Source organism: Scyliorhinus torazame, chromosome 5 (genome assembly GCF_047496885.1).
Source record: "Scyliorhinus torazame isolate Kashiwa2021f chromosome 5, sScyTor2.1, whole genome shotgun sequence".
In the NCBI taxonomy this organism is placed as follows: domain Eukaryota; kingdom Metazoa; phylum Chordata; class Chondrichthyes; order Carcharhiniformes; family Scyliorhinidae; genus Scyliorhinus; species Scyliorhinus torazame.
This window is the reverse complement of record NC_092711.1, coordinates 191,535,843-191,562,292: the sequence shown is the minus strand read 5'-3', so window position 1 is coordinate 191,562,292 and position 26,450 is coordinate 191,535,843. Positions and strand designations below refer to the sequence as shown.

Genomic DNA, 26,450 nt, shown 5'->3' with positions numbered 1-26,450 from the left:
AAAACCGAATGCTCAATTTCCTTTCTCACTAGTGTTTATACCCTCCAATAACCCCTGCTGTCTGCCCTGAATGTTGCAAATGAAAATGAACAGCAACTACAGAACCTGCTGTTCTTGTACCCAGCATTCCTATCAGTGGAGGGTGTGCCTGTCCACATCGAAGGGATAAGTGCGCAAGCGCAGTTTCTTTTCGCTCCTCTTCATGATTGGCAGATGCGCAGCTCCGCCCAATATTTGAAGCATGCGCAGTGATGATGGCCATGCCGAGCCGCTTGTTTGTTGCTCTCTGCAGCCGCTAAGTTTATTTGTGTCGGAAACGGAACAATGGATGCAATCGGCAGGTGAAAAGGCCCCAAACCCCGAATACGGAGCACAGGGCCCCAGTTGTGGGTCTTTTCCCGATCAGAGACCCAGGTTAACAGCCAGCATTCTTATAGAACAGTAAGAAGTCTTACAACACCAGGTTAAAGTCCAACAGGTCATTCACCTGAGGAAGGGGCAGTGCTCCGAAAGCTAGTGATTCGAAACAAACCTGTTGGACTTTATAACCTGGTGTTATAAGACTTCTTACAGTGCTCACCCCAGTCCAACGCTGGCATCTCCACATCATCTTTATAGAAGGCAGACTGCGGCAATGTGCGATAGGGCCTGCACCAGGGAGCCAATCAGGGAGAGCCGGGATAAGCGCCACCCCCCATTCAGTCTGATTGGTTAGAGGGCCAGCCACCAGTCTCGGTCGTTCAGCCCCGCCCCCTCTTGTTCATCCAGCTGGAGAACGGGGAACTAGAAAAAAAGAGATCCCACTTTGGTTTCAAATCAATGATTACTATGATCTCTGGGCAGGAGGGAAACCTTGGGAAATGGGCAGGGAGGATTCAGAATCTGCTGCTGGAGGCCCTAAATCCCAATTTGAAGCTGCAGCTCCCGCATCCGGTAGAAACATATAAAATTATGAAGGTAATAGTTAAGATAGAAGCAGAGAGGTTGTTTCCACTGGTGGGTGAAACTAGAACTAAGGGGCATAGCCTCAAAATAAGAGGGAGCAGATTTTTTTTTTAGAAAATATTTTATTGAGGCATTTATAATTTTAACAATTTGAAACATCAAATTTTAATAAAAACAAAAACACAACAATATAACCAACAAACCCCTTGGGCACAAACCCCAGCCAACATGGCTTACACAAACAATGCCACCTTCCTCAACCACTCCTCCGTTGATTCTCCTATCCTTACTCATCTCTCCCATGCCTCCCATTTCTCTTCCCCCGTCATCCCCGCCCCTGCTGACAGCTTAATTTTCCTCGAAGAAGTCGATGAACGGCTGCCACCTCCGTGCAAACCACTGCAACGAACCCCTCAAGGTGAATTCAATTTTTTTCGAGTGAGAAGCCCCACCATGTCACTAACCCACACCCCCGACTTCGGGGGCTCTGAGTCCCTCCACCCGAGTAAGATCTGTCTCCGGGCCACCATGGAGGTAAAGGCCAGGACGTTGGCCTCTCTCACCCCCTGGGCTCCTGGGTCTTCCGACACATTGAAGATCGTCACCTCTGGACTTGGCACCACTCGCACTTTTAAGATCTCTGACATGACGTCAAAAAAATCCTGCCGGAAACCCCTCAGCCTTGGGCACACAGGCCCTCTTGACTGGCCCATTCAATCCTCGCACGTTCCATGTGACCAGCCTGGTCGGGGGGGCACCCTGCCCGCCGATCAACCATAGCCTCTCTTGGGCCAGCCTCCGGCCCGTGTCCCACACCTTCCCAGGCCCGCCCTCGGGCGCCCACCATCAGCGATCCTCTTCCCCTTATACTTTAAATACCCTTCCCCTGTCAGCAGTACTTACCACCCCCCCCCCCCCACCAAGCCCTCAGCAACAACCTCTGTCCCCATCCCCCACTGACCTTCCACTCACCTCCCATTGCACTTCCGTGAACTAGCCTGCCCAGCTAGCCTGGCAGCCTCCGCCCATGGCACATAGCATCATACCCCCCCCACTGATTCCCCTCCCTCCTGCTCGAACATTAGTGCAAACAAACCAAAAACAACCCTTCCCCAAGCCCAAACAAAGAGACCAACCTCCCATCCCTCAACAAAGTACAAAGAAGAAACCTGAAGCCGAAAAAGAAAGAAATGGCCCAAAACATAAGTTGACCGCAACAGCACGGCATCCCCACCAAAGTTAAAAATCCACCTTCTGCCAGTCCATTGTCTCTGACAAATTCGACCGCCTCCTCCGCAAAGCCAAAGTACAATATCTCAGAGGGTGTTAGGGTTGGAGGAGATTGCAGAAATGTAGAGGATGAGGCCATAGAGGTATTTGAAAACAAGATGAGGATTTTAAAATCAAGCGCCAAAACACATCAGGGAGCACAGTGGCAATAGGGGAACTGGACTTGCCACGAAGATAGAAACAGCAGCAAACGCTGGATAGTTTCAAGCTTCCAGAGGGTGGAACAAAGAACAGAGAAAAGTACAGCACAGCAACAGGCCCTTCGGCCCTCCAAGCCTGTGCCGACCATGCTGCCCGTCTAAACTATAATCTTCTACACTTCCGGGGTCCATATCCCTCTATTCCCATCCTATTCACGAATTTGTCAAGGTGCTCCTGAAACGTCACTATCGTCCCTGCTTCCACCACCTCCTCCACCAGCCAGTTCCAGGCACCCACTACCCTCTGTGTAAAAAACTTGCCTTGTACATCTTCTCTCAACCTTGCCCCTCGCACCTTAAACCTATGCCCCCTAGTAATTGACCCTTCTACCCTGGGAAAAAGCCTCTGACTATCCACTCTGTCTATGCCCCTCATAATTCTGTAGACCTCTATCAGGTCGCCCCTCAATCTCCATCGTTCCAGTGAGAACAAACCGAGTTTATTCAACCGCTCCTCATAGCTAATGCCCTCTGTGGTAGTACTAGATATTGCGGTACCTAAGAGGTGGATGTCCATTGGTTAGACCCAGGAGTCTATCATTGGCTGTTGTACATAGCTCTGCCCTGAGAGGCGGAGTATAAGAACCGGTGCCATCCCAGCCGCCTTCACTTTCTGTATCGAAGCTGCTGGGGAAGAGTTCTAGCAGATTAAAGCCTTCAGTTATGAATCACTTCGTCTTGAGAGTAATTGATTGCGCATCAATTTAATCTGCTACACCTTCAGTTGGAAGGATGGATCTCCGTATCAAACCGGAATGCCTTCAGCTCAGCCCCCACGCGGACAACTCTGCTGCTATTTTTAAACATTGGCTGGCGTGCTTTAAGGGCTACCTCGACACGGCCACCGACACCGCCACGGAAGGACAAAAGATGCATCTCCTACGCTCACGGGTCAGCCCTGGGATCTATCCTCTTATCGAGGAGGCGGAGAATTATGCTGCTGTGATCGAACTGTTGGAAGGACATTATATCCGCCCTGTGAACGAGGTCTACGCTCGTCACCTGCTGGCGACTAGGAGGCAAAGCCCCGAGGAAATGTTGGAAGACTTCTACCGGGCGCTGCTGGTGCTGGGCCGAAACTGTGGCTGCGAGCACACGGAACTTTTGATCAGGGATGCTTTCGTGGCGGGTATAAGCTCCCCAGATATCCGCCGAAGACTCCTAGAAAGGGACACTCTGGGACATACTGAGGCATGGGCCCTGGCAGGGTCCATGGATGTTGCCTATAAAAATGCGCTGTCCCTTGCGCCCAAATGCGCGATGGCCCCCTGGGCTGCGTGGCACCCCGCAGCGGCAGCCCCACAGGCTTTCCCCCTGACCCCGCAAGCCTGCGCGGCGACACGGCCCGCTAACGCCGCCGGGCCCCGCTGTTTCTTCTGCGGGCAGGCGAATCATCCCCGCCTGCGCTGCCCAGCCCGCACCACCGCCTGCAAAAGGTGCCAGGCCCGCGCCGTGGCCGCAGTCTCCAGCGACTATCGGCAACCCCCCCTTCAGGCCCTGACTGCCCAGCGCTCACCGCCACCCCCCTATCCTAAGGCCACGTGCGACCTGCGGGCGCGGCCATTTTGCACCCCAGACACCATGCTGGACGGGTGGGCGCCGCCATTTTGTCCCTCACCGCCACCATCTTCTCCATCCCCGGACAACATGTGCGACCCATGGGTGACGCCATCTTGGATGGGGCCCCAGGCCCCCAGCACAGCCGGCGACACGTTGCCCGACCAGTACCCTCAATTACTTCAGCTGGCCTCGGTGACTCTGGACCAGAGTCGGCCCCGGACACTTGCAACAGCTACAACAACGATCTCCATCAACGGCCATGAGACATCTTGCTTGATTGACTCTGGGAGCACAGAAAGCTTTGTTCACCCCGACACGTAAGGCGCTGTTCTCTTGTCACCCATCCCGTAAATCAAAGGATCTCCCTGGCCTCCGGGTCACACTCGATGGAGATAAAGGGGTTCTGCCTAGCGAACCTCACTGTCCAAGGCAGGAAATTCAACAATTTTTGCCTGTACGTCCTGCCGTACCTCTGCAGAGCCACCCTCTTTGGGCTGGACTTCCAGTGCCATCTGCAAAGCCTGACCTTAAATTCGGCGGCCCCCCCTTACTGTCTGTGGCCTCGCGACCCTTAAGGTCGACCCGCCTTCCCTGTTTGCGAACCTCACCCTGGATTGCAAACCCATCGCCACCAGGAGCAGACGGTACAGTGCCCAGGACCGGACCTTTATCAGGTTGGAGGTCCAAAGGCTGCTGAGGGAAGGGGTCATCGAAGCGAGCAACAGCCCCTGGTGAGCTCAAGTAGTGGTGGTAAAGACCAGGGAGAAACTTGGGATGGTCATTGACTACAGTCAGACCATCAACAGGTTTACGCAGCTGGACGCGTACCCTCTCCCCTGTATAGCCGACCTGGTAAACAGGATCGCATAATACAAGGTGTTCTCCACGGTGGATCTCAAGTCTGCCTACCACCAGCTACCCCTCCGTAATGGTGACCGCAAGTACACTGCCTTCGAAGCAGATGGGCGGCTCTATCACTTTTTAAGAGTTCCCTTCGGTGGGGGACTCTACCCCCGACAATGTCAGAGGCGACGATATCGCTAATTTTGAAGCGGGATAAAGATCCACTGCAGTGCGGGTCCTATAGGCCTATTTCACTACTAAATGTGGACGCCAAATTGCTAGCAAAGGTGCTGGCATCGAGGATAGAGGACTGTGTCCCGGGGGTGCAGAGAAGGCATTTGAAAGGGTGGAGTAGGAGTATCTATGGGAGGTGCTGAGGAGTTTCGGGTTCGGAGACGGGTTTGTTAGCTGGGTTAAACTCCTCTATGGGGCCCCAACGACAAGTGTGGTCACGGGTCGGCAAAGATCGGAGTATTTCCGACTATACAGGGGAACAAGACAGGGATGCCCGCTATCTCCATTACTGTTCGCGTTGGCAATTGAACCACTGGCCATGGCGCTGAGAGACTCCAGAAAATGGAGAGGGGTGATTAGAGGGGGAGAAGAACACCGAGTGTCACTCTATGCGGATGACCTACTGTTGTATGTGACGGACCCAGTGGGGGGGATGACAGAGGTCATGCAGATATTGAGGGTGTTCGGAGATTTCTCGGGATATAGGCTTAACATGGGGAAGAGTGAACTTTTCGTGATACACCCTGGGGACCAGAGTAGAGGGATAGATGGCCTGCCTTTACGGAAAGTGGAAAGAAACTTTCGATACCTGGGGATTCAGGTAGCCAGGAGCTGGGGAACCTTGCACAGACTTAATCTGACACGACTGGTGGGACAAATGGAAGAGGACTTCAAGAGGTGGGACTTGCAGCCGCTGTCACTGGCAGGCAGAGTGCAGGCAATTAAGATGATGGTCCTCCCGAGGTTCCTATTTGTATTCCAATGTCTCCCTATACTGATCACTAAGGCCTTCTTTTAAAAAATAGACAGGAGCATCACGAGCTTCGTGTGGGCAGGGAAAGTTCCGAGGGTAAGGAGGGGGTTCTTACAACGTAGCAGAGACAGAGGGGGACTGGCGCTGCCAAATTTAGGCGACTACTATTGGGCCGCCAATGTGGCGATGATCCGTAAATGGATGATAAAAGGAGAGGGAGCGGCATGGAAAAGACTGGAGAGAAAGTCCTGTCAAGGGACGAGTCTAGAGGAGCTGGTGACGGCGCCACTACCGTTCTCACCAAAAACATTTACCACGAACCCAGTGGTGGCGGCAACATTAAATATCTGGGGGCAATGGAGGCGACAGAGAGGTGTGCTGGGAGCCCTGGTGGGGTCCCCAATTAGGAACAACCATAGGTTTGCCCCAGGGAGGATGGATGGAGGATTCCAGAGCTGGCACCAGTTGGGAATTAGGAGGGTGGGAGATTTATTTATAGACGGGACGTTTGCGAGCTTGGGAGCGTTGGAGGAAAAGTATAAGCTGCCCCGGGGAAATTTCTTTAGGTATATGCAGGTGAGGGCGTTCACAAGACAACAGGTGAGGGAATTTCCATTGCTCCCGACACAGGGGATCCAGGATAGAATGCTTTCGGGGGTGTGGGTCGGGGAGGGCAAGGTGTCAGAGATATACCGAGAGATGAGAGAAGAGGGGGAGGAGCTGGTGGGCGAACTGAAAGAAAAGTGGGAAGAAGAGCTCGGGGAGGAGATTGAGGAGGGTTTGTCGTCTGATGCCCTAAGTAGGGTAAATTCCTCTTCCTCGTGTGCCAGGCTGAGCCTGATCCAATTTAAGGTGCTGCATAGAGCACACATAACAGGAGCAAGGTTGAGCAGTTTCTTCGGAGTGGAGGACAAGTGTGGGAGGTGCGGCGGAAGCCCGGCAAACCACACACATATGTTTTGGTTGTGCCCGGCACTGGAGGGGTATTGGAGGGGAGTGACGGGAGTGATCTCGAAGGTGGTGAAGGTCCGGGTCAAGCCAGGCTGGGGGTTAGCTATATTTGGAGTTGCGGATGAGCTGGATGTGCAGAAGGCGAAAGAGGCCGATGTCGTGGCCTTTGCATCCCTAGTAGCCCGGCGTAGGATTTTACTCATGTGGAAGGAAGCGAAACCCCCCGGACTGGAGGCCTGGATAAACAATATGGCGGGGTTCATAAAACTGGAGCAGATTAAGTTTGCACTGAGAGGATCGGCTCAAGGGTTCACCAGAAGGTGGCAACCATTCCTCGACTGCCTAGCGGAATGTTAGAGAGAAGATAGATGACCAGCAGCAGCAACCCAGGGGTGAGGGGGCGGGGGGGGGGAAATTTAATTTTATGTTAATTGGTTAGTTTACCATGTTAGTTAGTTACTCTTTATTAGATTGTAGTTATCATGTTAAATGTACTGTTAAATTTTCTTTATGTTTGATGTGTAAGGGGAAAAAATTGTGAATGAAAAATTTCAATAAAATATATTTTTTTAAAAAAAGAGTTCCCTTCGGTGTCACGAACGGGGTCTCGGTCTTCCAGCGAGAGATGGACCGAATGGTTGACCGGTACAGCTTACGCGCAACATTCCCGTATCTGGATAACGTGACCATCTGCGGCCATGACCAGCAGGACCACGACACCAACCTCCACAAATTTCTCCAGACCGCAAAAATCCTTAATCTGACATACAATAAGGATAAATGCGTGTTTAGCACCGACCGTCTAGCCATTCTAGGCTACGTAGTGCGAAGTGGAGTCATAGGCCCCGACCCTGAGCGCTGCGCCCCCTCAGGGAGTTCCCCCTCCCTCACTGCCCCAAGGCCCGAAAGCGCTGCCTCGGGTTCTTCAGCTATTCTGCATAGTGGGTCCCCAATTACGCAGACAAGGCTCGACCCCTGATCCAGTCCACAACCTTCCCCCTGTCGACGGAAGGCCGCCAGGCCTTCAGCCGCATCAAAGCAGACATTGCAAAAGCCACGATGCACGCCATCGACGGGTCCCTCCCCTTCCAGGTCGAGAGCGAGGCGTCCGACGTAGCTCTGGCGGCCACCCTCAACCAAGCGGGCAGGCCTGTGGCTTTCTTCTCCCGTACTCTCCATGCTTCCAAAATTCGCCACTCCTCGTTCGAAAAGGAGGCCCAGGCCATAGTAGAAGCTGTGCGACACTGGAGGCATTACCTGGCCGGCAGGAGATTCACTCTCCTCACGGACCAACGGTTGGTTGCCTTCATGTTCGATAATGCACAGCGGGGCAAGATTAAGAACGACAAGATCTTGCGGTGGAGGATAGAACTCTCCACCTACAATTACGAGATCTTGTACCGTCCGGGGAAGCTGAACGAGCCTCCTGATGCCCTGTCCCGCGACACTTGTGCCACCGCAGAAGTGGACCGCCTCTGATCCCTCCACGAGGACCTCTGCCACCCGGGGGTCACTCGTTTTTTTCATTTTATCAAGACCCGCAACTTGCCCTACTCCATCGAGGAGGTCAGGATAGTCACCAGGGACTGCCAAATCTGCGCGGAGTGCAAACCACACTTCTACCAGCCAGAGAGGGTGCACCTGATAAAGGCTCCCTGTCCCTTTGAACGCCTCAGCATTCAAAGGCCCCCACCCCTCCACCGACCGCAACACGTACTTCCTTAATGTGATTGACGAGTACTCCCGGTTCCCATTCGCCATCCCCTGCTCAGACATGACCACAACCACCATCATCAAGGCCCTCCAGGGTATCTTTACACTTTTCGGTTTCACCGCATACATTCACAGTGATAGGGGTCCTCCTTTATGAGCGACGAACTGCGTCAATTCCTGCTCAGCAAGGGCATCGCCTCGAGCAGGACGACAAGTTACAACCCCCGGGGAAACGGGCAGGTAGAGAGGGAGAACGGAACGGTCTGGAAGACCGTCCTGCTGGCCCTACGGTCCAGGAATCTCCCAGTCTCCCGCTGGCAGGAAGTCCTCCCGGTGGCCCTCCACTCCATCCGGTCACTGCTCTGGACAATCACAAATCAGACACCTCATGAACGTCTCCTTGTTTTCCCCAGGAAGTCCTCCTCCGGGACCTCGCTCCCAACCTGGCTAGCGGCACCCGGACCCATCCAGCTTCGGAAACATGTACAAGTCGGACCCGTGGAGAGGGTCCACCTGCTGCACGCCAACCCCCAGTACGCCTACGTAGCTTTCCCTGACGGCCGCCAGGACACAGTCTCCCTTCGGGGCCTGGCGCCCGCTGGAGCCCCACGCGCACCCGAACCATTGCCTCCACCCACACCCTCCCCACAGCACCTGACTGGAGGGTCAGTACTCCCGCCGCAACTGCATAGGCCCGACCACACACTGACGCCCCCTACAGGCGCTTTCCCCCCCTGTCCACCTTTTGCCTCAACAGCACCACCTAGGGGTGACGAAGCTGCCAGGGAGGACGACATCACGCTCCCGGAGTCGCAACCGCCGGGACTCCCATCAGAATCACCGCTGAGGCCCAGACGCTCCAGATGGATGACCAGGCCACCCGATCGACTGATTGCTGCACTATGAACACTTTATAATTTGGGCCTCAACTGTTTACAATCTATATAAATGATCTGCAAGCAGGGACAGAGTGTAACATAGCAAAATTTGAGGATGATACTAACATAGGTGGGGAAGCAGACAGTGAAGAGGAGATGCAGATTTTGAGGAGACTGGGCCAAAATCTGGTAGATGGAGTTTAATGTAGATAAGTGTGAGGTTATACATTTTGGCCAAAAATATAGTCAGGCAAATTAGTATCTAAATGGAAAGTAGATTCAAGATGCCTCTGGGCAGAGGGATCTGGGTGTCTTTGTTCATGAATCACAGAAAGTCTGTGTGCAGGTACAGAATGTAATAAGAAAGGCAAATGGAATGTTAGCATTTATTGTAAAAGGACTGGATTTTACAAGTGGACAAGTATTGTTGCAATTGTATCGGGAGTTGGTGAGACCACATCTGGAGTATTGTGTCCAGTTTTGGTCTCCTTATTGAGGAAGGATGTGGTGGCATTGGAAGCAGTTCAGAGGAGGTTCATCAGATTGATTCCGGGGATAAAGGGGTTGACATATGAGGAGAGATTAAACAGTTTGGCCTCATACTCGCTGGAGTTTAGAAGGATGAGAGGGGATCTGATCAAGGAATATAAAATACTAAAAGGGATTGGTGAAGTAAATGTAAACCAAATGTTCCTCCTTGTGGGGCAATCTTGAACAAGAGGTCACAGATATAGTTTGAGAGTTGGTAGATTTGAAACTGAGATGAGGAGGCATAACTTCTCGCACAGGGTGGTGAATTTGTGGAACTCACTGCCCCATAGTGCGGTGGAGTCCGAATCATTAAATGATTTCAAGAGAGAGATAGATATATTTCTGATAACAAAAACGGTTAAAGGGATATGGGGAACAGTCACAGAGGTGGCTTTGAGATCAGGAAGAGATCAGTCATGATCTGATTGAATGGTGGCGTAGGCACGAAGGGCTGAATTGCTATGTCCCTATGTAACAGCAATGAGCTGTTAATGACAGTAACAGAAGAAAGCTAAACTTTTAACAATTGAACAGACTTCTCACCATCCTTCTCAGGCCAAGTCGTAAAGTGATGACTCTGAATAATATTGATAATAGCTCTCAACTCCTCCCCATAAACATCTCTCCCTGTCTCCTTCCCCATCCCTTGCTACCCACATCTTTCTCTCTCTGTCCTCTTTCTCTCTGTTTTTCTTGCTCTTTCTCGCTGTCTTTTTAAAATTAATTTATGGAATGTAGTCATTACTGGTTAGGCCAGCATTTATTGCCCACCCCCAGTTGCCCTTCAGAAGATGTTGGTGATCTGCCTTCTTGAACCGCTACATCCATATGGTGCAGGAAGACCTGCTGTGCTATTCGGGTGGGAGTTCCAGGATTAAGTCAAGGTGGTGGGGTTCTCAGGTTACTGTTGCTCTTGTCCTTCTTGATGGAAGTGGCCGTGGGTTTGAAAAGGTGCTGGCTAAGGAACCTTGGTGAGTTACTCCACTGCACCTTGTCAATGGTACACGCGGCTGCTAATGTTCATCACTGATGCAGGGTTTGAATGTTTGTGCAAAGGGGTTACAGTCAAGCAAGCTGCTTTGCCTTGGATGGTATTGAGCTTCTTGAGAGTTGTTGGAGCTGCACTCCTCCAGATAAGTAGAGAGTATTCCATTACACTCCTGACTTGTGCCTTGTGGATGGTGGACAGGCTTTGGGGGTCAAGAGGTGTTACTCCCTGTAGGACTCCCAGCCATACCTGCTCTGGTAGCCACAGTATTAATATGGCTAGTCCAGTTCAGTTTCGGGTCAATGGTAAGCCCCAGGATGTTAATTGTGCAGGATTCAGCGATGGTCATGCCATTTAATCTCAAGCGGTGAAGGTTACATCCTCTATTGTAGGAGATGGTCATTGCCTGGCACATGGTTGGCACAAATGTAACTTGCCACTTGTCAGCCCAAGCCCGGATATTGTCCAGGCCTTGCTGCATTTGAAAACTTCTTCATTATCCGAGGAGTCGCGAATGATGCTGAACATTGTGCAGTCATCTGCGAAAATCTGCGCTTCTGATGGAAGGGAGGTTATAGATGAAGCAGCTGAAGATGGTTGGGCCTAGGACACTATCCTGAGGAACTCTTGCAGTGATGTCCTGCAACTGAGATGATTGACATCCAACCACCACAATCATCTTCCTTTGTGCCAGGTATGACTCCAACCAGCAGTTTGTTTTCCCCGATTCCCATTGACTCCATTTTAGCTAGGGCTCCTTGAAGCCATATTCAGTCATTCGCCCCTCCCCTCTGGAATTCAGCTCTTTTATCCACGTTTGAACCAAGACTGTAATGAGGTCAGGAGCTGAGTGACCCCGTCAGAACCCAAACTGAACATTCGTTATTGTTATTGTTGAGTAAGTGCCGCTTGACAGCACTATTGATAACTCCTTACATCCCGATGATGATGATTGAGAGTAAATTGATTGACAGATTTGATTGACTGGGTTTGATTTGTCCGTTGTGTACAGGACACACCTGGGCAATTTCCACATTGCCGGGAAGATGCCAGTGCTGTAGCTGTACTGAAACAGCTTGTCTAGCGTTGGGCACGTTCTGGAGCACAAGTCTTCAGTACTATTGCCGGTGTTGACTTCTATATTTTGATGTGAACCACAAGCTGTTTCTTTTATTGACCAAATGACCACACAACTAGTTATTAGTTCAAAGACAGTGTATTGATAACACAAGACTTATTACTATATGCAATCATACACACGTCTACGCACTAAACTAGACCTAATAACTAAGATGACCTTTACTTAACTTCGAGGTGACCGGCTCTGTGCGAGATAAGCCTTTATCTGTGTCCACGTGGGTCGGTTGGAAGTCTTCAGGTTCGTCTCAACTGGGCTCGTCCTTCAGGTAGCGATCGCGGATCCTGGAACTTGGCTAGTTGATATTCTACAGTTGGTCGCACACAGGCCGGTCCAAAAGTGGCCAATCCCTAGTGTGCAGGGCTTCTCTTTCGCGCCCTTTTGGGTGGTTCTATCTCTGGATCCAATAGATCGATAGGGTTTCAATCACCCTCATTGATCCTGGCCAATTAGGGGGCAGATACCTCGGTGGCTGGGCGGGCCCTAGCTCCATTGTTCTAGGCACGTAGGCCTTTCCAAATAAGGAGAAGTGGCGCCGGTTAGTCTGCTTGTGTTGTAACTCCTTGATTCAAACTCTATTGTCCTGGGGGAAATGATGATTGACTCTTAATGGATACAAGTTTGTCAGGTCTGGCTTCTTTGCACAATACACAGAGGCTGTGTACCCTGTCTGTGTCCAAGCTGACCACAATTCCCATGGTCCTTTGCAGGTGGCCATTTTAGATGGCTTTACCGGAATATTGTCAGGGCCCATCGTCTTTGCAGTCCAGTGCCTTCAGCCGCTTCTTGATACCATGTGAAGTGAATTGTACTGGCTAAAGACTGACATCTGTGATGCTGGGGACCTCTGGAAGAGACAGAGATGGATCATCCACTTGGCACTTCTGGCCAATTGTTGCAAATGCCTCGTCTTTTGTACATAAGTGCTGGGCTCCTCCATCATTGAGGATGGTGATATTTGTGGAGCCTCCTCCTCCAGTGAGTTGTTTAATTGTCCAAACCATTCATGGCTGGATGTGGCAGGACTACAGAGCTTAGATCTCTTCCATTTGTTGTGGAATCGCTTATGGTTGGTGTTGCTCCTGACATGAACCCAGATTGATCCCCTGACTTGGTGGTAATGGTAGAGTGGATATGATGGCCATGAGTTAGCAGATTGTGGTTGAATAAATTCTGCTGTTGATGACCCACAGCGCTTCATGGATGCCCAATCTTGAATTGCTAGATCTGATCTAAGTCTATCCTATTTAGCACGGTGGTAGTGCCACAAAACATTATGGAGGGCACCCTCAATGTGAAGACGGGACTTTGTCTCCACAAGGACTGTGCGGTGCTCACTTCTACCGATACTGTCATGCACCTGCAGCAGGCAGATTGGTGAGGATGGGGTCAAGTATGTTTTTCCCACTTGTTGGTTCCCTCACCACTTGCTGTAGTCCCAATCTAGCAGCCGTATCCTTTAAGACTCAGCCAGCTCAATCTATAGTGGTACTACCGAGCCACTCTTGGTGATGGACATTGAAGTCCCCCACCCAGGGCATGTTCTGCACCCTTGCCACTCTCCGTGCTTCTCAACATGGAGGAATACTGATTTATCAGCTGATGGTGGCTGGTACGTGATAATCAGCAAGGTTTCCTTGCCCATATTTAACCTGAAGCATTGAGACTTCATGGGGTCCTGAATACAGATGTTGAGGACTCCCAGGGCAGCTCCCTCCTGACAGTATATGAGTGTGCCGCCACCTTGCTGGGTCTATCCTGCCGGTGAGATATGGGACATTGTGGTGTCTGGGACATTGTCTGTACGGTATGATTCTGTGTGTATGACTATGTCAGGCTGTTGCTTGGCTGGTCTGTGAGACAACTCTCCCAACTTGGGCACAAGCCCTCAGATGTTAGTAAGGAGGACTTTGCAAGGTCAACATAGCTGGATTTGCCATTGTTGATGCCGGGTGGTCCATCTGGTCTCATTCTTTTTTTTTTGTACTTTCCTAGCGATTGAATACAACTGAGTGATTGCTAGGCCATTTCAGAGGGCATTTAAGAGTCAACCGCATTGCTGTGGGTCTGGAGTCACATGTAGGCCAGACCAGGTAAGGATGGTAAGATTTCCTTCCCTAAAGGACATTAGCAAACCAGATGGGTTTTTAAGACAATCAACAATGGTTCCATGGTCATCATTAGATTTTTATTTCCAGATATTTTATTGAGTTTAAATTCCACCACCTGCCATGGTGGGATTCGAACCCGGGTCCAGCGACAATACCACTACACCACCTCTCTGTTCTCGCCCATCTCTCTTCGCCCAACATGGTTTCTAGACATTTTATACCTTACAAATAGAAAGCCCACCGTAGCCAATTGTAAAATAGCTAATTGGTCTATAACTGGTCTGTGATGAAATAAGAATTAGTCCATTGTTTTTTTGCGAATTATGCATGTTATCTCAGCTTTAAGACAATGCTTCTCCTCAAACAAGATCGTTTATCTTGAGGTAAGCTGAGTGCCGACCAATAACTGGCTAACAAAGCTGTCTGACATGCAAAGTTAAAACACCTTAAACAAGGGCCTGTTAAGTCCTCCTAGTCAAGTTTAACGAGTCATGTTATTTCTTTTTATTTTGTGGCCTGCAAAGTACACAATATTCTTATTTCCACAGCACTTTAGGATTCTGTCAAATGTTAATAACATGTTTGTAATTATAAACAAAATATAAACTTGTGTTTCAAATTACATTTCCAGCCTTTCAATTACTTTTTCTTTAATTGTCTTACATTAAGGCTGTCTATTTAACTAACTCAGCTGGTTTCCAATAATACAGGTTTAGTTTTTAATAAAATGTCTTCCATCAATTTTAGCAGAAAAAGCTTAAGAACATATTAATTCAACCTCCAAAATGATATCACCCTAAAACTAGTGATTTTAATACTATAAACAGACTGTCACTGTTAATCACACCCAGAACTGAACCATGTTCATTCTGACAGCTGGGGTTTCTTTCTGTTAATAATCCCTGTAACTGTGCTAGAGTTTAAGGTCTTGATGTCTGTTCAACAAATCAGCTTTGTTTCACACAGTCTGTCGAGTCCTTGATTTCTCCAGGGAACGTATTGGTATTTCAAACACAAAATGCTGGAAATAATAATGCAGATTTTTCCAAGTGTCAATTGATGTCCTGGATTAACGGTTTCAACCTTTCCTCACCACTGAAGTTAATCTGAAGGTCCTATAGTTGCTGTGTTTTTGAACAGAGGGGGTAACATTTACCATCTGTCAGTCCTTTGGAACCATATAAGGAGTATTGGAAAGTTGTGGCCAGTCTCCACCAGTTCCATCTGAAGGATGATGTGTCTCCCAGTGCAGCAGTCCCTCAATGTCAGACTGGAGTGTTAGCTTAGATAATGTGCTCAGGTTGATTAATATTTCCTGTTGTTATTGATTGGATCATTAGCAAACAATGGACTCTGATGATGTCATCCAGTCCCGTGTAATGATGTCATGAAGACTATCAAACCACAGCAGAGCCTTAATGGTGAAAAGTTTTGTTCGAGATCAAGATCGAGGTAAGTCCATTACTGGCATATTAGCAAATTAAATTAATGGGAAAGGAGTTGAGACAGCACATGAACATCAAAAATAGTGTTATACATTATGAAGGTGAACATTATGTACAGTATCTGCTCAGTCTGGTGCAATACATATCCTCGGATATTGGAGCAGCAATTAATAAAGTTTGGGGAATATTGTATACGGAGTAAACCTTATATTCTTTCCGCATGCAACCTGTCTTAGAATTCTCTTATCAACCAGACCATCAATATGAGGGGAATTAACACCTTCAATAATTCCAAGAGTAAAGTGCAGGCTGGAATTATCCAGGGATATTGTTCTGAAATTTACACTACCTCCCACTGGGGCTGATCACCCAGGAGGCAATAGGCCACTCAATGTTAACTTTCCGTTGTTGCCTGTCCCAGATGTTGTTCAATTTAGATTTCAGAGAAAGGTGTGAAATTGGATAATCAAAACTGCTCACAGTCCCTGAAGGGTAACGTTTACTAGAATTTCTCAAACATTGTAATTATTGTCGGCACCAAGACTTTATCTCCAGTGTCAAGTGAGTTTGGTTTCTGCTGACCATCCGATAGAACAGGGATTTCTCCCTTGTGTGCCTGTTTGTGTGTGGTGTCTGCAAATGTGTGGGGAGGATGCCTGTGTGAGTTTGTTTGTTTGAATTTCTGTGTCTGCTGCTTCTCCGAGTTGTAACATAAACGTTCCTCCCTCCTAAGAGACAATGGGGCTGCTGGGAATCCCACCGAGTTAATGGAAAGAATTGGAGATTCTTCATCCAGGGTGAAGCCACAGGCTGATCATGTGCTGTGTAAAATTCTGACATCTACACAACCAGACTTCACTTCTCCTGAACAGCATGGACTGCCTGCTGCTTCCCAGATTCCTACTTTCCCCTCAGTATTATCCTCAGATAGTTCAAAAATTCCTTGCGTACATTGTCCTCCAACACACCTATAGTCTCCATGTAAAATACTTCCACTTGTCTTCAGAAAGCAATAGGATTGCGGCTACCAGGAGAATCAGTACTGAAATACTGTCTCTCTGATTCTCAGGAGCCTGAGACATCTACATTTTCCTACTGAACACCAATTCACATTCCAATCTGAGTTCCAGATTTTAACATGATTGTCCAAGATTGGAAAAATATATAATTTAATCCCTTTAAACCAGATTCAACACCCCCCTCCATACATGCAGCACGGTAGCATTGTGGTTAGAACAATTGCTTCACAGCTCCAGGGTCCCAGGTTCGATTCCCGGCTTGGGTCACTGTCTGTGCCAAGTCTGCACGTTCTCCCCGTGTGTGCGTGGGTTCCCTCCGGGTGCTCCGGTTTCCTCCCACAGTCCAAAGATGGCAGGTTAGGTGGATTGGCTATGCAAAATTGCCCATAGTGTCCAAAATTGCCCTTAGTGTTGGGTTGGGTTATGGGGGTAGGGTGGAGGTGTGGACCTTGGGTAGGGTGCTCTTTCCAAGAGCCAGTGCAGACTCGATGGGCCGAATGGCCACCTTCTGCACTGTAAATTCTATGATTCTATACAGCAACTGAGATCAGTGGTTTTATAATCTGTGTTGTTCTGAATGCTGACAGTATGGACCTTCTCCCTAACCTGTCCTAACCCTTCTGCCGGTTCATTTATTTAAACCAGGCACTCTCCTTGTTCTAATGGGAACATTCCCCGGCCTGCCCAGTTATTTCCTTGAAGTCAATCAGCTCTTGAATTGTTTGCCTATGTTTTCATCATGTTCCCACCCAGCAGGCCAACAGTGGAGAAGCATGGGAGGAGGATGGTTTGGTCAATTATGTTACAGAAAGTGGACCGAGGGAGATGGACAATGAGGGAGAGCTTACCTGAGTCACATTCACATTGGGTTAAATTTGTGACTTTGAGAAGAACTGGTTCCATACTGTGACAGTGACAGAACTATGACTGGAGCATTCAAACGTGGAGTTCCTGTAAAAATGGACATGGATTTGAAGGTTACCAGGACTTTAGAAAGGAAAAGGAGGATGGAGTTGGAGCATGAGTTTGATTGGATAATCGGGGAAAGATATTGGTTTACTGAGGGGACGACGATATGGCAGATTTGAAGGTGGGAAGGACATTACCTGAAGAGAGAGAGAACCGTGAACAATATCTGAACTTGGGGACATTGGGTGATCAGCAGGTTCTTAGAAATAGGGTATGATATGAGGGGAGATGGGAGAGAAACTGAGGGGGGCTCAGACAGTTAGAGGCAGATTGTCCTGGGTGTCTAGTGGAAAGGAGGGTAGCAGCAGAGGCAGCTGATCAGATTGTCTCGATCTTTAGTGTCAAAGAAGCTCCCAAGAACTGCTCACACTTGTGAGGATGAAGGGGATGGGAGATGGAGAGCCCTTGAGAAGGAATTAACTTGTGTTTGATATATTAAAAAAGACCGACGCTATGTAACACAAAGCTGATTTATTTTAATTTAATCTAGAATATAAACACCTATAACTGAGCTGCAGTTATTCACATCAACAGAGACAGATCCCATGAACCTTATCCAGTCTTGGATGCAAAGGTGAATCACTGTAGCTCCTCATGAACTTTCTGGTGTCTCAGCAGGTTGGAAGACTGAATGAATCTCTTCCCACATTTGGAGCAGATGAATGGCCTCTCCCCAGTGTGAACTCGCTGGTGTTTCAGCAGGTTGTAAGACTGAGTGAATCGCTTCCCACAATCAGAGCAGATGAAAGGTCTTTCCCCAGTGTGAGTGCGCTGATGTGTAATTAGGTTAGGTAATCGCTTGAACCCAGCTCCACAGTGAGAGCACATGAATGGTCTTTCATCACTGTGAACCCTTTGATGTGATATCACGTCCTGGGAGCTTTTATAGCACTTCCCGCAGTCTGGGCACGGAAAAGGTCTCTCGTCAGTGTGAACTTGCTGATGTGTCAGTAGATGTGATGAATCAGTAAATCCCTTCCCACACTCAGAGCAGATGAATGGCCTCTCCCCGGTGTGAACTCGCTGGTGTGTTTGCAGATTGGATGACTGACTGAATCCCTTCCCACACTCGGAGCAGGTAAACGGCTTCTCCCCAGTATGAATTCGTTGGTGTACAGTGAGATGTGATGATCGTCTGAAGCCACTCCCACATTGAGAGCAGCAGAATGGTCTTTCACCACTGTGAACACGTTGATGGGACATCAGTTCCCAGGAACTTTTATAGCAATTCCCACAGTCTGGGCATTTAAAGGGTCGTTCCCCAGTATGAACCCGCTGGTGTCTCTGCAGATACGATAAACAATTGAATCCCGTCCCACACTGGGAGCAAGTGAACGGTCTGTCCCCAGTGTGACTGCACTGATATCTTGCCAACTCAGACTGGGATCTGAATTTTTTTTTACAGTCCCCATATTTGCATAGTTTCTCCCCATTGTGACTGCATTCACATTGTGACAGGCCAGATGATTGGCTGAAGCCTCGTCCACACACAGAATACGTATACGGACTCACCACACTGTAAACAGTGCTTTTTCCTTCCATGTTCAAAATCTAATGATATTCAGGTTAGGATAAATTGAGCGACTCGGTCAGATCCTGATGTGATGTTTGGTTTCAGTTTCCTGACTGCAAATTCTCCCCTGCCAAAACCCTGTGAAATTGATTTAAAACAGAAAAAAAGGAGTGAGAGAGAATCCACAAAAATACAAAGGCAGATTGTGAAATTAAGCTGAATGAATCTGTCATTTTTAGGGCCGGCATGAGAGAAAAGCTCCTAAAATCCGACCTGGTCACTCATATCCTTCGAGGAAGGGAACCTGCCCCCGGTCTGAAACTATGCTAGATGAGTAGTGCAGTCTGTGACTCTGTCCACAAATTTCAAAATTGTACTTGAGCATCAAGGTCCAAATCTTTTATATACATTAGGAAGAGCTGCGGTCCTATCAGCTGCTCTTAGAAACTCAATTATAAACCGTCAACCAGTCCGAAAAACACTACTCTCTGTTTCCTGTCAGTCAGCCAATTTAAAATTCACGTGGCTAGTGTCTCCTTTATTCCATGAGCTGTCGGTTTCATCACAAGTCTGTTGCACAGAACTTGATCCAATGCCATTTAGTAGTCCATATACATCGTATTAAAAGCCTCTCCAACATTATTAGTTAAAAATGATTTTCCCTTAACGAACCTGTACTGACTAACCTCAATTGAAACACACTTGCTCAAATTACTGTTAATGTGTTCCAAAATTATAATTTCTGGAAGCTTCTCCACCACAGAGGTTAAATTGGCTGTCCTGTAGTTGCTGAATTGATCTTTATTCCCTTTTTTGAACAAAGATGCAATATTTGCAATTCTCCAGTCCTATGTCACCACCCATAAGTCAAAGGGAGATTGGAAAATGATGACCAGTTTCCATTCTGTATTCCCTTAGTATCCTTGGATCCATCTTATCCAGTCCTGGTGCCTTCAAAGCTTTCTCGGACAGCCTATCCTTATCAACTTTAAATCCCCGAAGTGTCTGAAATTTATCTTTCCCCATGATCTACGCAGCAGCATCTTCCATAGAAAAGACATGTAAATTATTCCTTTAATTCTTCATCCATGCCCCCTGCTTCCACACATTACATAGAACATTACAGCGCAGTACAGGCCCTCCGGCCCTCGATGTTGTGCCGACCTGTGAAACCAATCTTTTCCACCCATAATCCTCTTTTTACCACCCTATTAGCATTTACAAAATCATACCAGCCATTTTGATCTCCTTCTATGTTGGCTGCTCATTGCTCATACTTTCTCTTTGCTTCCGAGTCGATTTCGGCGGGAGAACAGCTGGTTTGTCAATTTCAGCGGGGGCAGTGCGGAAGTGATTGCTGGGAGGTAAGTCTGTGCTTTAAAAACACTTGTCTTTGCAGGGGCAGGCCAGTCGATTTTGGCGGGAGAACAGCTGGTTTGTCAATTTCAGCGGGGGCAGTGCGGAAGTGATTGCTGGGAGGTAAGTCTGTGCTTTAAAAACACTTGTCTTTGCAGGGGCAGGCCAGTCGATTTCGGCGGGAGAACAGCTGGTTTGTCAATTTCAGCGGGGGCAGTGCGGAAGTGATTGCTGGGATGTAAGTCTGTGCTTTAAAAACACTTATCTGGTCCCGTTTTCGGTCCCTCTTTTCTGTTTTTTTTTATATTTTAGTATTTAAGGCGGGAACAGGAAGTTCGACCCGCGGACCTCTGGGAAGACCCTCACCAATAAATTCTGGTGGAGAGGAAGCCCGAGACACTACACGTGTAGTGTCTCCCACCCGCCCTCCTCCTCTAACCTAATAATAAAACCCATTGGTGTGACGTAAGTACCATATTTTATTATTAACACGAAGAAGGTAAGTAAGTGATTTTTACGCATTTTTACTTTTGTACCTTTTTCAAAGTGTGTGTGTGTCGGGGGGGAAACTGAAGTGAAATCACAGAAAAGCTGTGGCCTGAGTGGCTGGTTGGGAATCTACACTAAATTAAAAAAACTGAGCATTGGTAACTAATTAAACATAATTACTTAATTATAATTTAGAGGGATATCTAAGCCAGAGATCGGAGAGTACTATATTTAGCTTTCGCATTTCTATTAGAAATCTAGTGCTAGGAAACAGAGAGTCAACAGTAACATCGAAATTTCAAAAAAAAAAATTCAAAAAAAAAAATGTTTTTAATTTTAATTTTAATTAATTGACGCAATGTCAGTTAGAGGGGTGCTGTGCTCTGACTGTGAGATGTAGCAGGTCCGGGAGGCTTCCAGCGTCCCGGATGGCTTCATCTGCAGAAAGTGCACCCAACTGGAGCTCTTCACAGACCGCATGGTTCGGTTGGAGCGGCAATTGGATGCACTTAGGAGCATGCAGGTGGCGGAAAGCGTCATAGATCGCAGTTATGTAGATGTGGTCACACCCAAGGTGCAGGCAGAGAAATGGGTGACCACCAGAAAGGGCAGGCAGTCAGTGCAGGAATCCCCTGTGGTTGTCCCCCTCTCGAACAGGTATACCCCTTTGGATACTGTCGGGGGGGATAGCCTATCAGGGGAAAACAGCAGCAGCCAGAGCAGTGGCACCACGGCTGGCTCTGATGTTCAGAAGGGAGGGTCAAAGCGCAGAAGAGTAATAGTAATAGGGGAATCTATAGTCAGGGGCACAGATAGGCGCTTCTGTGGACGTGAAAGAGACTCCAGGATGGTATGTTGCCTCCCTGGTGCCAGGGTCCAGGATGTCTCCGAACGGGTAGAGGGCATCCTGAAGGGGGAGGGCAAACAGGCAGAGGTCGTTGTACATATTGGTACTAACGACATAGGCAGGAAGGGGCACGAGGTCCTGCAGCAGGAGTTCAGGGAGCTAGGCAGAAAGTTAAAAGACAGCACCTCGAGGGTTGTAATCTCGGGATTACTCCCTGTGCCACGTGCCAGTGAGGCTAGAAATAGGAAGATAGAGCAGCTAAACACGTGGCTAAACAGCTGGTGTAGGAGGGAGGGTTTCCATTATCTGGACCACTGGGAGCTCTTCCGGGGCAGGTGTGACCTGTATAAGAAGGACGGGTTGCATCTAAACCGGAGAGGCATAAATATCCTGGCCGCGAAGTTTGCCAGTGTCACACGGGAGGGTTTAAACTAGTATGGCAGGGGGGTGGGTATGGGAGCAATAGGTCAGAAGGTGAGAGCATTGAGGGAGAACTAGGGAATAGGGACAGTGTGGCTCTGAGGCAGAGCAGACAGGGAGAAGTTGCTGAACACAGCGGGTCTGGTGGCCTGAAGTGCGTATGTTTTAATGCAAGAAGTATTACGGGTAAGGCAGATGAACTTAGATCTTGGATTAGTACTTGGAACTATGATATTGTTGCCATTACAGAGACCTGGTTGAGGGAAGGGCAGGATTGGCAGCTAAACGTTCCAGGATTTAGATGTTTCAGGCGGGATAGAGGGGGATGTAAAAGGGGAGGCGGAGTTGCGCTACTGGTTCGGGAGAATATCACAGCTGTACTGCGAGAGGACACCTCAGAGGGCAGTGAGGCTACATGGGTAGAGATCAGGAATAAGAAGGGTGCAGTCACAATGTTGGGGGTTTACTACAGGCCTCCCAACAGCCAGCGGGAGATAGAGGAGCAGATAGGTAGACAGATTTTGGAAAAGAGTAAAAACAACAGGGTTGTGGTGATGGGAGACTTCAACTTCCCCAATATTGACTGGGACTCACTTAGTGCCAGGGGCTTAGACGGGGCGGAGTTTGTAAGGAGCATCCAGGAGGGCTTCTTAAAACAATATGTAGACAGTCCAACTAGGGAAGGGGCGGTACTGGACCTGGTATTGGAGAATGAGCCCGGCCAGGTGGTAAATGTTTCAGTAGGGGAGCATTTCGGTAACAGTGACCACAATTCAGTAAGTTTTAAAGTACTGGTGGACAAGGATAAGAGTGGTCCTAGGATGAATGTGCTAAATTGGGGGAAGGCTAATTATAACAATATTAGGCGGGAACTGAAGAACATAGATTGGGGGCGGATGTTTGAGGGCAAATCAACATCTGACATGTGGGATGCTTTCAAGTGGCAGTTGAAAGGGATTCAGGACCGGCATGTTCCGGTGAGGAAGAAGGATAAATACGGCAATTTTCGGGAACCTTGGATGACGAGAGATATTGTAGGCCTCATCTAAAGAAAAAGGAGGCATTTATCAGGGCTAAAAGGCTGGGAACAGACGAAGCCTGCGTGGAATATAAGGAAAGTAGGAAGGAACTTAAGCAAGGAGTCAGGAGGGCTAGAAGGGGTCACGAAAAGTCATTGGCAAATAGGGTTAAGGAAAATCCCAAGGCTTTTTACACGTACATAAAAAGCAAAAGGGTAGCCAGGGAAAGGGTTGGCCCACTGAAGGATAGGCAAGGGAATCTATGTGTGGAGCTAGAGGAAATGGGCGAGGTACTAAATGAATACTTTGCATCAGTATTCACCAAAGAGAAGGAATTGGTAGATGTTGAGTCTGGAGAAGGGTGTGTAGATAGCCTGGGTCACATTGAGATCCAAAAAGAAGAGGTGTTAGGTGTCTTAAAAAATATTAAGGTAGATAAGTCCCCAGGGCCTGATGGGATCTACCCCAGAATACTGAAGGAGGCTGGAGAGGAAATTGCTGAGGCCTTGACGGAAATCTTTGGATCCTCGCTGTCTTCGGGTGATGTCCTGGAGGACTGGAGAATAGCCAATGTTGTTCCTCTGTTTAAGAAGGGCAGCAAGGATAATCCCGGGAACTACAGGCCGGTGAGCCTTATTTCAGTGGTAGGGAAATTACTGGAGAGAATTCTTCGAGACAGGATCTACTCCCATTTGGAAGCAAATGGACGTATTAGTGAGAGGCAGCATGGTTTTGTGAAGGGGAGGTCGTGTCTCACTAACTTGATAGAGTTTTTCGAGGAGGTCACTAAGATGATTGATGCAGGTAGGGCAGTGGATGTTGTCTATATGGACTTCAGTAAGGCCTTTGACAAGGTCCCTCATGGTAGACTAGTACAAAAGGTGAAGTCACACGGGATCAGGGGTGAGCTGGCAAGGTGGATACAGAACTGGCTAGGCCATAGAAAGCAGAGAGTAGCAATGGAAGGATGCTTTTCTAATTGGAGGGCTGTGACCAGTGGTGTTCCACAGGGATCAGTGCTGGGGCCTTTGCTCTTTGTAGTATATATAAATGATTTGGAGGAAAATGTAGCTGATCTGATTAGTAAGTTTGCAGACGACACAAAGGTTGGTGGAATTGCGGATAGCGATGAGGACTGTCGGAGGATACAGCAGGATTTAGATTGTTTGGAGACTTGGGCGGAGAGATGGCAGATGGAGTTTAATCCGGACAAATGTGAGGTAATGCATTTTGGAAGGTCTAATGCAGGTAGGGAATATACGGTGAATGGTAGAACCCTCAAGAGTATTGAAAGTCAAAGAGATCTAGGAGTACAGGTCCACAGGTCACTGAAAGGGGCAACACAGGTGGAGAAGGTAGTCAAGAAGGCATACGGCATGCTTGCCTTCACTGGCCGGGGCATTGAGTACAAGAATTGGCAAGTCATGTTGCAGCTGTATAGAACCTTAGTTAGGCCACACTTGGAGTATAGTGTTCAATTCTGGTCGCCACACTACCAGAAGGATGTGGAGGCTTTAGAGAGGGTGCAGAAGAGATTTACCAGAATGTTGCCTGGTATGGAGGGCATTAGCTATGAGGAGCGGTTGAATAAACTCGGTTTGTTCTCACTGGAACGAAGGAGGTTGAGGGGAGACCTGCTAGAGGTATACAAAATTATGAGGGGCATAGACAGAGTGGATAGTCAGAGGCTTTTCCCCAGGGTAGAGGGGTCAATTACTAGGGGGCATAGGTTTAAGGTGAGAGGGGCAAGGTTTAGAGTAGATGTACGAGGCAAGTTTTTTACGCAGAGGGTAGTGGGTGCCTGGAACTCGCTACCGGAGGAGGTGGTGGAAGCAGGGACGATAGTGACATTTAAGGGGCATCTTGACAAATACATGAATAGGATGGGAATAGAGGGATACGGACCCAGGAAGTGTAGAAGATTGTAGTTTAGTCGGGCAGCATGGTCGGCACGGGCTTGGAGGGCCGAAGGGCCTGTTCCTGTGCTGTACATTTCTTTGTTCTTTGTTCCCTTCCTTCCTTTTTTAAAATTCCCCTCTGAACGTTCTATATTCTGCCCGACTCTCGTTTGTATTACCCATCTGACATTGTAATACGCACATTTTTCCTTCTTATCTTAAGCAAGGAAGCTCTGGAATTATTTCCCTATCTTTTCCTTTTTGTAAGAATATCTTTCTACTGTATCTGAACATTTTTTCTTTAAACAAATTCCATTTTTCAGTAACAGTTCCTACTCCCAACCTTTGGTTACAATTTAAACGGGTCAGGTTTATTCTTAACCTGCAATTCATGTTTCATATTCATATCTGAAATTTCACAGACAGAACAAACTGTTTACCTTCCACAAAGGCAGATAACAGTCAGATCCTGATGAATTGACTGTCAGGTTTTGACGTGATGTTTGATTTGAGTTCCCTGTCTGTAAATCTTCCACTTCCAAGAGTCTGCAACTATACAAAGTCCAACACTGCCAGTCTAAGAGAGGAATTGAGATGTGCCAAACATTTCTTTTTGTTTGAATTTTCTGTGTGTATATCCTCTTCTAATCCCTGGAAAAGGAGTTTCCAAAATCCGAGTATCAATCAGGCTAGAGATTCACAACATTCCCCCAGCGAGCTGGAGCAAGATGACTGCGCATGCGCCCTGTTGCACGCGTCCGTTAACCCGGGCCTCCAATTCAGGCAGCTGCCCGCCGCCGCGACCCCGTTTGTTGTGAACGCGGTACCAATCGCTTCTTGTTCGGGTTTTGAGTCCTCCACTGGGTGTTTAGAAAGTCCCCCCTGCCATTCCCCCGCCCCGATTACCCTCTCACGATCGGCCGTTTCATTCGGGTTTCGGAGCCAAAAGGCACCCCTTTCTGCAGCTGCGGCACTCAGTGCGCATGCGTTAATTGGAGCAGGGAGTGCGCTTGCTCCATTTCAGAATCCAGCACTGCGCCTGCGCAAGAGGCTCCTGCTGTGAGGAAAGGACACATTCTGATTGGCTGCAAATGCTGGCTGGGACATCCACCATTGAAAGATGATGTTGAATAAAAAATTATGATTTGTGATTCAATTACCATAAGAGTCATAGGACCAAGATATAAAATTATAAAAAGTACGCTGGCACAGTGGTGAGAACAAAAACAAAGAAAATTACAGCACAGGAACAGGCCCTTCGGCCCTCCCAGCCTGCGCCGATCCAGATCCTTTATCTAAACCTGTTGCCTATTTTCCAAGGATCTACTTCCCTCTGTTC

General features: G+C 48.3%; 1 protein-coding gene across 7 annotated transcripts in view; it reads right to left on the bottom strand.

Moving 5' to 3' along the window:
- Positions 1-18,025: 18,025 nt before the first annotated feature.
- Positions 18,026-26,450, bottom strand: part of LOC140420849 (uncharacterized) — a 54,463-nt gene continuing 46,038 nt past the window's right edge. For 3 of the 7 annotated variants that reach the window (XR_011946615.1, XM_072504932.1, XM_072504933.1), the window contains exon 2: positions 18,026-19,220. Coding sequence is in view for 6 of the 7 variants with exons in the window: in XM_072504932.1 (XP_072361033.1) it covers positions 18,149-19,111 (963 nt within the window). In the remaining variant the exon portion in view is untranslated. The other 4 variants (XM_072504934.1, XM_072504930.1, XM_072504935.1 and 1 more) reach the window with 4 other exon arrangements.